General features: G+C 39.7%; 1 protein-coding gene across 3 annotated transcripts; it reads right to left on the minus strand.

The window, feature by feature from the left end:
• Positions 1-420: 420 nt before the first annotated feature.
• FANCE (FA complementation group E) lies at positions 421-13,726 on the minus strand. 3 transcript variants are annotated; one of them, XM_034415293.3, is made up of 12 exons: positions 13,647-13,710; positions 11,918-12,207; positions 10,837-11,070; positions 8,848-9,514; positions 8,400-8,444; positions 8,258-8,317; positions 7,918-8,061; positions 6,595-6,718; positions 5,022-5,097; positions 1,867-1,933; positions 1,119-1,244; positions 421-774 (listed from the first exon to the last, which is right to left on the minus strand). In XM_034415293.3, exons 3-12 carry the CDS (start codon positions 11,058-11,060, stop codon positions 670-672), a joined length of 1,638 nt encoding a protein of 545 aa, XP_034271184.2. In that variant the 5' UTR covers positions 11,061-11,070; positions 11,918-12,207; positions 13,647-13,710; the 3' UTR covers positions 421-669. The 3 variants fall into 3 exon arrangements, with proteins under 3 accessions (XP_034271184.2, XP_087745668.1, XP_034271185.2); XM_087889542.1 differs by lacking the exon at positions 11,918-12,207 and having other exon boundaries at positions 13,647-13,726; XM_034415294.3 differs by lacking the exons at positions 11,918-12,207; positions 13,647-13,710 and adding an exon at positions 13,304-13,349.

The raw sequence follows: 13,726 nt of genomic DNA on the forward strand, positions 1-13,726 counted from the left end.
TGCCAGAAATAGCCTGTTTCCTGACTTCTGGTAGGCCCCGAAGGCCCAAAAATCAGCTGGCCGGTGCTGAGCTAGGGCAACACTCGTGTGCCCACTGATATGGCTCCGCGTGCCACCTGTGGCACACGTGCCATAGATTCGCCATCACAGGTTTAGTGAATAAAAAGAACTCAGTAGCAGACAGTTTGAAATTCTTGTGTTCCTGAGCTTTCCCTTTTATGCACCAGATGATACCTAGGCCTTTCTTACTCTTTCAACACTACTGGCTTCTCCTGGAGGCAATTCAAGGTGTTTTCTTAGAATCAACCATGAGGCAGACAGATGACTAGCCACACCAATGGAATGACAACCTGAGGTATTCACTGCCTATATGTTCTCATTAGTTTCATTTAAAAATGAAAAAAAAAAATAACGTGCACATGAAATTTTATTTATTTATTTATTTATAAAATATATATTACGCTGCATATCTTACCTCAAGGAAACTCATACCAATCCAAGGCAATGCACATACTATTTTGAATCTTGAGCATACTTAAATTTTAACTTAAGTATGAGTTGCACTGAGCAAATTGATAAAAAAAACAAAAAACCAGAGTTGTCCCAAAGTCTTAAGGCATATTTGATTCCATAGCCACTGCAGGAGAACGAAAGGCTCCTTACATTTTTTCACCTGGAAGTCACTCTCTTTAATGCAGCCTGGAGAGATTTCTTTAAGATGGTTTTGTTAAGGTCCAGGGCACATGATAAATGGTGCTGGTGGCCCAGTGTGATCTAGAAAAGGGAAACAAAATGCAAGCTAATTCATAATAGTATATAGATCATAAATCCTGCTTTATCTTTGTTGAATAACTCTGCCATTTTCCTGCATTCCAGTTCCTGAACCGTAGGAGTAGCCAGTAGACTTTTCCCCCGTTAAAAAAATCACAGTTCAAGAGGAATTGCAATTCCGCACTACTGAGGAATTTTTCAAGAGAGATCAAAATTAATGTTAAATAGTAAATGAAACAAGTGCATTACTTCATACGCTTATATATAAGTTACTAAAAAAGAGATTCATTAATGATACCAGAATATGCAACAGTTAGGGTGATCCATATTTTGGGGTAATTACTCACATCATTTTGATATTTGGTCAACAGGGTCAGAATCAGTTTTGCATAATGTACTGAACTTTCAAACGTTTGAGCCATCTGACAAAGATTAAGGACCAACACATTGAAGAGCTCATTAGACAATTCTACCTGAAAAGAGAAGGCGATAAAAATTGAGGGGTAAAACAGGTATTAAGTACCCTAAAGTAAGTTCCAGTTGCTTGGGGAATATGAGACCAACCTATACAGTCGAATTCTCCACCAGGCCAGTACATTTTTGACCCAGGGAAGGTGTCTTGGATGCTAAACTAATTCAGATCTGTATTTATTTATTTATTAAATTTATATAAAACTCCTGGTGATTCAGTGATTAAAGTGCAGTATTGCAGGCAAACTTTGCCACAGCCTGAGGTTTGATCCTAATGAGGCTCAAGGATGACTCAGCCTTCCATCCTTCCAAGGTCAGTAAAATGAGGACCCAGATTGTTGGGGACAATATACAAATAATGCTTCTACACTGTAAATTGTCCAGAGAGTGCTATAAAGCGCTACAGGGTGGTATATAAGCCTAAATTCTATATGCCGCGCATCTCACTATCAAGTGACTGCTTTGCATTACTGTATACAGTATATTTACATGTTGGACTTGTTGCATTTAGTATTTGTTAGAGAACTACAACCTACTAGATTTGAGAGATCTAATCTTTAGCTACTCCATAGTACAATTCATTTAATTACTTAAATTTAAGAAGATTTAAATGCATACAATCACCTGTCTTTCTAGCAAAGAATGCACAACTGTGAGAAGCTCTTCTGTCCATGGCACTTTTATAATATGACTGCAAAGAGATGGGGGAAATCAAAACAATGAAAGACATAATAAAAGATGGATGTTCTGCCAGTCACCAAGATTTAGGACTATGTTAATTATTAAAAATGATTCTTAACAATATTAGCTAGATTGGTAGAAGATGGTGTAATATCCTTCAGCATTATGTAGGTGCTCCTCAATTTACATAAATCAGGAAACTAATCTGGACTAATCAGATGGTGGTGAGGCCCCTCCTTAAGAAGCCTTCTCTGGATCCGGCTGTTATGTCTAACTACCGTCCTGTCTCCAACCTTCGCTTTATTGCGAAGGTTGTTGAGAGTGTGGTTGCGCAACAGCTCCCGCAGTACCTGGATGAAACTGTCTATCTAGACCCGTGCCAGTCCGGCTTCAGGCCTGGGTACAGCACGGAAACGGCATTGGTCGCGTTGGTTGATGATCTCTGGAGGGCTCGGGACAGGGGTTGCTCCTCTGTTCTGGTCCTATTAGATCTCTCAGCGGCTTTTGATATCATCGACCATGGTATCATGCTGCACCGCCTGGAGGGGTTGGGGGTGGGAGGCACCGTGTTGCGGTGGTTCTCCTCCTATCTCTCCGACCGGTCGCAGTCTGTGTTGGCAGGGGGGCAGAGGTCGACCTCGAGGCGCCTTGTTTATGGGGTGCCACAAGGGTCGGTCCTCTCGCCACTCCTGTTCAACATTTATGTGAAGCCGCTGGGTGAGATCATCCGTGGATTTGGGGTGCGATGCCATCTGTACGCTGATGACACTCAGCTGTAGATCTCCACCCCAAACCACCCCAACGATGCCCTTGAAGTGATGTCCCAGTGTCTGGAGGCCGTGCGGGTCTGGATGGGGAGGAACAGGCTTCGACTCAACCCTTCCAAGACCGAGTGGCTGTGGATGCCGGCATCCCGATATAGCCAGCTGGCGCCATCACTGGCTATTGGGGGCGAGTCATTGACCCCCACAGAGGGGGCTCGCAACTTGGGCGTCCTCCTGGACACACGGCTGTCTTTAGAAGAGCATATGACGGCCGTGGCCAGGGGGGCTTTTTATCAGGTTCGCCTGATACGCCAGTTGCGCCCCTTTCTGAGTCGGGATTCCTTATGCACAGTCACTCATGCTCTCGTCACTTCTCGCCTGGACTACGCTAACGCTCTCTACATGGGGCTCCCCTTGAGGAGCACCCGGAGGCTCCAACTGGTCCAGAATGCGGCCACGCGGGTGATTACGGGAGCGACATGGCGCTCCCATATAACACCTCTCCTGCGTGAGCTGCACTGGCTCCCAGTGGTCTTCCAGGTGCGCTTCAAGGTGTTGGTTCTCACCTTTAAAGCGCTCCATGGCTTAGGGCCAGGGTATTTATGAGACCGCCTGCTGCTACCGATAACCTCCCACCGGCCAATACGCTCTCACAGAGAGGGCCTCCTCAGGGTGCCGTCGGTCAAGCAATGTCGGCTGGCGGCCCCCAGGGGGAGGGCCTTCTCTGTGGGAGCACCTGCCCTCTGGAACGAGCTACCTCCCGGAATATGGTTGATTCCGGATCTCCGCACTTTCCGTAAGGCCCTGAAGACGTTTTTATTTCAGCAAGCCGGCCTGGCCTGAATAGGTTTTAAGGGTTTTTAATTGTATTGCTAGGGGTTTTAAATTGGGGTGGCCGTTTAATTTAATTTATTCTTAATTATTTTAACTTTTATATTGCATGTTATTTTAATTCTCGGCTGTTCACCGCCCTGAGTCCCTTCGGGGAGAAGGGCGGGATATAAATTTAATAAATAAATAAATAAATAAATAAATAAATAAATAAATAAATAAATAAATAAATAAATAAATAAATAAATAAATAAATAAATGTAACCATGGTTTGTTAACCCATACCAGTTCAAGTTCACATATGAAAATGGCTACAGAAGATGCACTAGAATTATAAGTTTTATATTATTAAAATATTTTCAATCAATTCAAAATAAAAATGTTTCTTTAACTACAAAAGGGAAGTTTCATCCATGGGATATTTGCACAGGAAGGGGGCACAACTGGCACATAACCCAAAGTTGAACAAAAGCCCTCCTAGCACAACTGCCATGGAGGAGGAGGAACCCCAGATTACACACCGATTCCATAGTTCAACCCCATCTAAAACCAAAGATGGAAAATGACCAGACAGAGAAGCTCCTCCCCACAACCACTGTGTTTTATCAGGGCTCAGTGGAAGCCTGTTGTTCCTCATCCAGACCCCCACAGCCTCCAGGCATCCAGAGAGAACATCCACAGCATCATATAGTTCGCCCAGGTGGGAGATGTATGCTGATGATATCTCAGCCCATGGTGGAGGATGAGCTCACCCGGCGGCTTCATATAGATGCTAAAAGGAATGAAATCACCAAGTCTTGCAGTATTCCACAGCACAGGGGCTGCAGGCTGGACCTCTCATTCCTTATCAACACTAATTGGGACTGGCCTCTGAGGAGAGGAGAACCAGCACCAAACTGTGTCTCCAACCCCCAACTCCTGGAGCCAACCCATAAAGATACTGGTCAATGGTACTGAAATCTGGCAAGAGGTCAAGAAGAGTGAGGATGGTTCATAGATATGTCTGCAATTTGTATTCATATAAAAATGTAACGAAGTTTTCAATGCAATTGCATATGTCAGATAGTAGCAACTGAATATTCTGGAGCATCAGACAATAGCCAGTGTGTCTTTGATTACACGGTCTCAATAGAGGTAGCCCTCAACTTACAACCAGTCATTTAATGACCATTCGGAGTTATGACAGCCTCAGAACAGATGCTTTACAATCTGTACAACCATCGTAAAATGTTGCCTTGGCAACTGGCTCACATTTTCGACTGGTTGCATAATTTCAGTGTCACGTGATCATAATTTACATCATTTTTGCTGATTTCTGGCAAAACCTGCATATTCAGGATAATGGGTTCATAATTACAACTGATTCAGACTACTATTGCAGGATTTACTTAATGATTGCAATAATTTCTTTCATAAAATCAGGCCTGGTCACAACTGTAATTCTAGTCCCAAGTGTAGTCGTAAACCGAGGATTATCTGTATTACATTTGTGTTTCCACTTACCTGAACACCAGCCTCACACATTCTGGTTCCAAACACTCCTCAATTAGTTTGCATACCAATCTCAATTGTTCAAGGCCTGCAAAAACCAAGATTTCAGAAATTCTCTTTATATCATTCAAGAATCTCAAAAATGCAGAGAGAGGAATTGGAGTCAAGCTTGTTTCCTAAAGACTAACATTCAGGAAATGGTTTCCCACTGCATTCATCTGGAATTTATTTCAATTTCCCAGATTTACCAATAACCCTGAAATTCCCAGTTGATTTCCCATCTACATTCCGGCCACGACCAATCACACTCAGTTTCCAAGATCAGGCAAGACTGGCTAGGATCTACTAGTTGTCATTAGCATTTGCCAATTATTAATCCAGCTATTATTGATGTAACAATATCCTTGAATTGGCACAATAATGGGTGGATGACTTTACAAGATAAATATCTGATTTGAAAATTGCCTAAAAGTATTCTAAAAGATATGACAGGGAGTACAGTACATTAAATATTTTGCCATTTTAATTTGCCCAGTGCTTTAAACAATTGCAAAAGTTCCCAAGACTGAAAATTGATTTAGATCAAACTTATGGACAAAGGATTTTTAAAGAAAAGATTTAATTTATTCAAAAAATATTGCAGTGCATCTCTATTCCAGCTGATCGGTTTGTGCTCCCTATATTAAGCACATAACCAAGGAGTCGCAATGGAGAAGCCACAATAAAAGACAAAATGATACGTTCTGTGCAAATAAATAGAATTTGTTTTTGCTGTTAGGGTGTTATCGGTGAGAAAACCTAGTCCTTGGAACAGACAAAATAAGAACTGTAGGTGAAGAATTAATAATAGTTTTGTTTTGAGAAAGGTATTTGCTTTGTAATAATTTCATTTGCTAATTAGCCCATTTTATTTACTTGTCTTTCATCATTCCTGTTTTGAAGTTTGCCCTCTTATTTTTCACACAATTTAGCTCATTATGAATTTTCATCCTATTAGCTTTCTTATGAAGTTTCTATAATAGGTATTTCTGTGGTTGTCATTTGTTTTCTCTTTCCTGCACATATTGTAGCAAAAGCGTAAAATCAGATTACAGATTCTAAAAATATCCTACTAGAGATGTACCTGACTTGAACTTTCTGGCAGCCTCAAGTCCTTCAGGAAAATTTCAATTTAGATAGTCTCAAGAAAGACATTTCCATTTCCCTGCTTACTACATTTTTTTTTTACAGCTGACACCAGGACCGTCCAACGTTGGCAATTTCTGAACTTCAAATCCCAGATTACTCTAGCCAGCCAGGCTGGTTGTTCTGGAAGTTGAAGTCCACAAGTCTTAAAGTTGCCAATACTGGACACCTCTGGGTTACACCCCATGCAATACAGGAGGCCATCCTCACTGGGCCAGTATCTCCCTCTTTATATTTCTGAATGTTGCAAAACTTATCCAAGTGAAACTTTATTCTGATTCCAATCTTTCAGCATGCAAACACTGGGTTTATTATTGGAAGGGATACTTCACTTCTCACAATAAATTAAGTCTCAGGCAAAACCAAGTAGACCTTATTTTAAGAAGAATTATAAATTCACCTTGCCCTGGAACTTGCACAATAGAAGAAATTAAAGTGCAACAGACTGGGCGAGGATATTTGGAGCAGAACATCATCAGGGCAGTTGTGAGAGGCCAGGAAGCTGTCTCAATCAGCAAAAGAACCTACAGATCAAGAAGACAGAGAGGAAAATAAATATTGCCTGGATAGTAAACACTGGCTAGGTTTACATACTGCACTACACTACTATTTAGTTAGTGTTGAAGAATCCACCTATTTTGTTTAGGGTTTGGTGCTATATGCTTATGATTATGCTAACTAAGCCACCATGTAATAAGAGATGCTGAAAGAAAGGGAAAAACTCTTCAGATTGTTTTGCTTGCTGGTGGAAGTCAATATGTGAAGTAATCCGTAAGGAGGCATTCCCCTGAAGTAGGAAAATGAGAAGGGGATATTGGCATGCACATAAATGTTACCATACACGTAGATGCCAGTAAGATTGTTGCTTTCAGCATAAAGGCAGCAGCTTGTAAATGTATTTAGAGCTGACGCTAATTAATTTATGTATATGTTTTTCAAATTATAGTTTAGTGTTTATCACTTATGAACAAACTGGAAAACTTGTATATTTAGTTATTAAGCAATAGTCCTCCAACATATAATATGAGGGGGGGATCATTCTATGGCAACATACAGGGATAATATCTTCATCTACCAGACAAATTGTCCTCATTTAGTTTCTCTTTTTCCTGACTTTTTCTTATCCTAATAGATTTCCACAAGTTCTGTAGTTTAAATTCTTTGCATGTTCCAGCATTCTTTTCCTGATCTCTCTCTCTCTCTCTTTCCCATTTCCTACTTATTAATCTATCCAAGGATGTATTAATTTATGTCTTCAAAACCAAGAATATTTACAATTTAAATAAATATGCAATATATACCTATAATAAGAAGTAGGTGTGCAGAGAGCACATGATCTCTAAAGGATGTATTACTAAGATAGACATTATGAGCAGATGGACATAATACTCGCCTGATATATATCAATGGGAACATTATTACTTATCCCATGTAATGACTATGTTGGTTTTTATTCAGACTTTTTCAAATAATTTTTATCAGTATGTTTTAGGATGAGATCTAAATATATGAAAAATAACACAATAAAATATATAATCACTGTTTATGCAGAAGGTCAAAATAATGAGCATTCAAGGAATTACTTTTCTTACAGCTTTCTCAATATAGGAGTTCTGGATATTTTTACCCCGAAAATGCCAGAGACGAATATAAAATCCATAAATGATTGATGTTTTAACCAAAGGCTTTTCTTCTTTACCTGTTTCAGATTCTCAATACATACCCGAGGTAAGAAAAGCTTTTCAGCAAGTATTGCTGCCTTCTTGTAGCCAAGTTCAGGTGAAAGTGCTACTATCCAGCAGCAGAACTGCAGAAGCTCATTCTCTGGGCATTCTGAGAGTTTGAGCAGTGAACATAGCTCTTCTAGCTAAAGGAAAGAAAAGGAGACACCGTATTGCTCAAGTAATCCATTGCCACAATATCACTTGCATTTGGATCGGATACAAACGGGATTCAAGGTTAGCTGTTTGGTTTCAATAAAGACCTGAAGTCTGATCAAATGCTCTTATGTGGAGACCCAATTATAAATCTCCAAATAAAGTATAATTTTTCACCGTACTAACCTGATCTGGAGTACACTCATTCAGAATCTGTAGCTCAGGAGGTGCAGTTCCATTGGAACACTGAAAGGGGAAAAAAAACTATAGAGATTGTGAAGAATACAGACCATCTGTTCCAATATCAAATTCAGTGAAAAATACTTACATCAAACTGCATCTCTAGCAATTCTTTAAGCTTTGATATATGGTTCTAAAATACAGAAGAAAAATGAATCACTCTTGATACCAGGATTAAAGTTTAAGGATATGCTAACTTAAGCTATGTATTAACGCAAGTTTTAAAGTTTTAAAAATAATGTTGATTTAATATATTCTACTGAAGTTCTAGGATAAGAAGCAGCAGTTGAAAAAGAGACAGAAACTCCTGGTTCAAATTGTACATCTGCATAAAAATATGTGTCAATCCTGCTGTCTATTTTCATAAACTAAAACAAAAAGGTTATTTTTGCCTCCTATCGCTTCCTTACAAACATATGGCTTGTTCTAGTTGTCATTGAAAGAAACATGGATGCAAAGCCTCACTGGAAATACATTTGTACTCTTAATTCATCACCAAAGCAAGACAGCATAAGAATTTAGAAGAGTTTACATACTTTCATATGACTAGGAATCTCTATTACAGTGTCACGCTTGGAACTCTGGCCGACAATTCTCTTTTCTACTTCATCTTCTTTGAAAGAAAACTGATTGACGCTGCTTAGGCAGTGAACATCTTCATTTCCAAAAGTATCCAGCACGAGTTCATTCTTAGTGCTTTCTGTTCCAACATCCTGCAGTTCAGGCTGTGGTTGAGAAAATTCTGTATCCAAATTAATTTCCAGTTGGGACCTCTTCCTCCGAGTCTCCTCTTCAAGATTCAGAGATTCTTCAGATGCTTTTCTTTTTTTCCTAATCTGAGATCCAGACGGAAAAGTGTTTCCAGCTGGCACCAAGCAAGGATTTTCCAATTTAACAAACCAGTTTAATTTTCTTTCTAAATTAGCATTGCTCTTAGCATTGGTCATAATCTTCTGGCATAAATGTTTCAGTTGCTGTTGGCATGTGCTGGATAGCAATACAGGGGTCAAAAAATTCCTCTCTTCCATCCCTGCTTGTAGCAAGTCCCTTAATCTCTGTACCCATAAATCTGGATTGGGATCTTTTCTAGAGGCCTGAAGCAGACAGCTGAGGCAATCCTTTGGCACTGTAGATTGTACTATAAGCAACAAGGAAAAGAGATTTCTTTGGCACAACACTGGAAGCAGCATCAATACTGGTTTCCTGAAATAATGATATAGAAGATAGAAAACAAAAACACATTTCTATAAGACAGCAATGTTCATTATGTAACACAGATAGTGCAATTCGCTGTTCAGCACCCTACAGGCAATATTTTTATTTTATTATTACCCAAAAGCCCTTATTTCCTTTAGAAGCTCAAGGCAGTCAAGGTATCCTCTCATTTCATTTTTATAGCATCTAATCTGTGAGGTACAGATTGATCGGATCACAGATTATGATTGAGTTAGTAAAATGTGTAATAAGTTTCAAGATGGAGGGAAGATTTGAAACTAGGTGTACCTGATTCCAACCCAAGATTTAACCACCACACTAACTATAATGGAATTCTCTCTGAAGCTAGGAATGCAAAAATTGCAGGTCATAAAATATTAGTATTCACCTTTTTTATTACCAGGCAAAAATGAAATAACATTTACTCAGTAAAAGAAAGGAATCAAAGAGGTTCTGCCTTAACCCAGTTATTGATAAATATGGTGCTAAAGTACACATATCCAGTCTCCAAGATTCTGTAATTTGACTCTTTTTCCTTTCAATATATTTGTCCTAATGAGAATCTAGGCTTTAAGGAACTGTTAGGGTTTGTCACCAACTTTACAAACAGTGTATTACTGCCATATGTTGAACAGCCCTTGTCCACCATGTTATGCTGTTGATAGGTGTAAACATTCTACTGCAGTGGCCCCTAACTTTTTGGGCACCAGGGACCGGTTCCATGGAGAGAGGTTTTTCTGCAGATTGGAAGGGGCATGGTATCACATGCTGCCTGCATCCTGTCGAATGGAGCTTCACTTGTTTGTGTGGCCTGATTTCTGGCATGCTGCAGACTGGTGCAACTCCATGGACCCGGGGTTGGGGACCCCCGCTCTACTGCATTTCGGACCCTCTCTTGCTATTAAACTACATCATTCATCACTGGCTATATTGTCTTGGGCTGCTGGAAATTATAACTCAACAGTATTTGAAGTGCCACAAGTTATCTATTGCTGACTAGTTAAATGTCTTGCAAAGTATAAAGAACTGAGACTCTTACATACCAAGCCCACATGTGACTTAGACGCAGCATAGACCGGAAACTGAAATGTATCTAGGATCTATAATGTGGAATTCTGGTTTTTCTAGGATTCCACATTATAAAAGAACTTCTTTTCTTTAGAAAGGGAGGAAGACAAGAAAGGAGGAAGGGGTACAGAACTACCATATTAATGTTCATCTTTGCTGGTTCATGAGGGGAAAATTACATTTCAGAATCCCTAAATAGGCCCCTTATCTCACCTTTCTAATGAGAAATAAGCCTAACTCACATGGTAAGAGTCTTGTTGGGCTCTTCAAGCACTGGTTCTTGAGAGCATAGTTTCTCAGTGAAGATCTGCCAATTGAAATGTTGTCTTTCTTTTTCCACAGAGAGTGACCGTTGAAGGGTTTGATAGGCAGCCATGGCCCCCCATTGTCCAGACATCAGCGTGCAGAGAAGAAGTCGAGAAGAATTATCAAATCTCCGCAGCAAAGAAGCCATAGGGCTTGCCATGTTGATAGACCTGTTGATCAAATTCATTCATATATATATATATATATATATATATATATATATATATATATATACACACACACACACACACACACACACACACACACACACACAGAGAGAGAGAGAGAGAGAGAGAGAGAGAGAGAGAGAGAGAGAGAGAGAGACATAGTATATAAGTATATATAATTATAAAAAATACACATAATCATTGCAGTTGTTAATAAAACAGTCGATAAGTGAATTTAGCTTCCCCATTGATTCAGCTTGTCAAAAGGTCCCAAACATGATTGGTTTATAAACATGGTAAATATGAGTCAGTTGCCAAGCATCTGAATTTTGATGATGTTACCATGGGGATGCTGCAACAGCTGTTAAGTGTGAAAAATAGTCATAAGTCATTTTTTTCAGTGCCGTTGTAACTTCAAATGATCATTAAATGAACTATTGTTAAGGCAAGGACCTCCTATACCACAGTTTTCAAACTGATACCATAGTAACATGAGATATAGGGTATTTATCATAGTTTAAACCAAAACAGGGTTACATGTGAACACTCAATATGGGCCCAGAAAGAATAATTTACACTAATATCCCTACAATGTAATACTATCAAATGCATAATGGTACTATTCAAAATTTGGAAAACCAAAACCACCGTTAGCAATAGCATTTTCAAAGATATCTTTAGAACCCAATAGATATGTATGAAATAATGTAGTGAGTTTTATGAAAAGGTATCCAGGAAACTACTCTCATACGAAGCACGTTTATTTTGCCCCAAAGTTTAAATCTGCAGGATACCTTTCCTCTGTTTTTCTGCCCACATTATGGAATCTGGAAGAGAAGTCTCCACCAACCTTTAATAGAACATCATCAGTAAGGAAAATAGAGCTGGACATTCTTAGCCATTCTTAGTTCTTTGGAGCAATAGTCCCATATCAGACTGGCCTTGACTATGCACATCTTTTGTAAAGCCATAAAGACCTGTTTCAGCAGACGTCTGGAAGTTGCCTTAGTCTTTTCTGGATGGGATTATTCTATGTTATTTATTATGTTAGTATATTTAGGTTGTTATAATTTGCCATCTTATTACTGTTCTGAGGTCCATAAGCCATCCCAATTTCGACACAAATGGCATGAAATAAGCCTAGAAAAATAAGCAATGTATTCACCTGAGAAAAATCAAATGTACCAGAACAGTTTATACCAATGTTCCTCAACTTTAAGATATGGAATTTCCACTACCAGAATTCCTCTGCAATAATGATAATAAGCCTTAAGAACAAATGCATACAAAACTGGAATTGAGAAGGCAGCAACAGACAGCAAGTGCCACCTCTGCGAAGAAGCTGAAGAAACAGTGGATCCCCCATCAGCTGCTGCAAAAAGATTGCACAGGCAGGCTACAAACACCACATGACAAATGAAGAAGCTAAATTGTTCTTGGACTTTACAATTCAAACAGACAGGCAGCTGCCACATAACACCCAGACTTAACAAGTGTTGACAAGAAAGACAACAAAAAAAGTCTGGATAGTGGACATGGCAGTACCTGGAGACAGAACTGAAGACCAAGAATTGGAGAAGATAATACAATACAAAGACCTGAAAATTGAAATAGAATGATTGTAGCAAAAGAAAGCAACAGTAGTACCAATAGTAATTGCTTGGATGCAATCCCAAAATAACAGGAGCACACTTGAACACCATCGGCATGACAAAATCACCATGAGTCAATTGCAAAGGCAGCTTTGTTTGGAACAGCTTACAACTTGCAATGATACCTTTAACATCATCAAACAACAACATCTGTCTATCCCAGATCCTTGGGAAGGGCTACATAGGTGGATAAAAATGCCAAATTCAGTCATACCACAATCACAATCTGGCTGACAATCGTCGTAATAATAATAACAAACAGAAAGAACCAGCCACCTAACATCCCAAACATAACAACTGTTGATCAGAAAGACAAAAAAGTCTAGAAAACGGCCTTGGCAATGCTTGGAGACAGCAAAAGAGAAAGACCTGGCGGAAAAAAAATCACAAAATACAAAGACCTGCAAATACAAGTAGAACAACTGTGGCAAAAGAAAGCAAAAAATAGTATACCAATAGTGATAGGTGCCCTGAGAGCAATCCCAAAACATCTGCTTGAATACCATCCTCATTGACAAAAATCACCATCAGTCAATTGCAAATGGCAGTTTTTACTTAAAGCGGCTTACACACTGCATTGATACCTTCAGCATTGTTTAGACCAGGGGTCTCCAACCTTGGCAACTTTAAGACTTGTGGATGGACTTCAACTCCCAGAATGCCTCAGCCAATGTTGCTTTGCTTTGCTGGCTTTGCTGGCTGAGGCATTCTGGGAGTTGAAGTCCATCCACAAGTCTTAAAGTTGCCAAGGTTGGAGACCCCTGGTTTAGACCCTAACCCAGGTCTTTGGGAAGGACTCAATAGGTGAATAAATATGCCAAATCCAGCCTAAACATCTGGCCGAGTGTGCGACGATCCATCATAATAATTAGCAGCAGCAGCGTTGATTGGCCGTCCCCCCCTCCCTCCCCTCCGCCACACCGTCACCTTCCACCCAGCCCCGCAAGGCTCTTCAGTCCTGGTCTTCTTGCTTCCCGCGCTCCAGTTCCGCAAGGGAGACTCTCCAA

The sequence above is a fragment of the Pantherophis guttatus genome, chromosome 3, assembly GCF_059756535.1.
Source record: "Pantherophis guttatus breed Tessera chromosome 3, ASM5975653v1, whole genome shotgun sequence".
Classification (NCBI taxonomy): Eukaryota; Metazoa; Chordata; class Lepidosauria; order Squamata; family Colubridae; genus Pantherophis; species Pantherophis guttatus.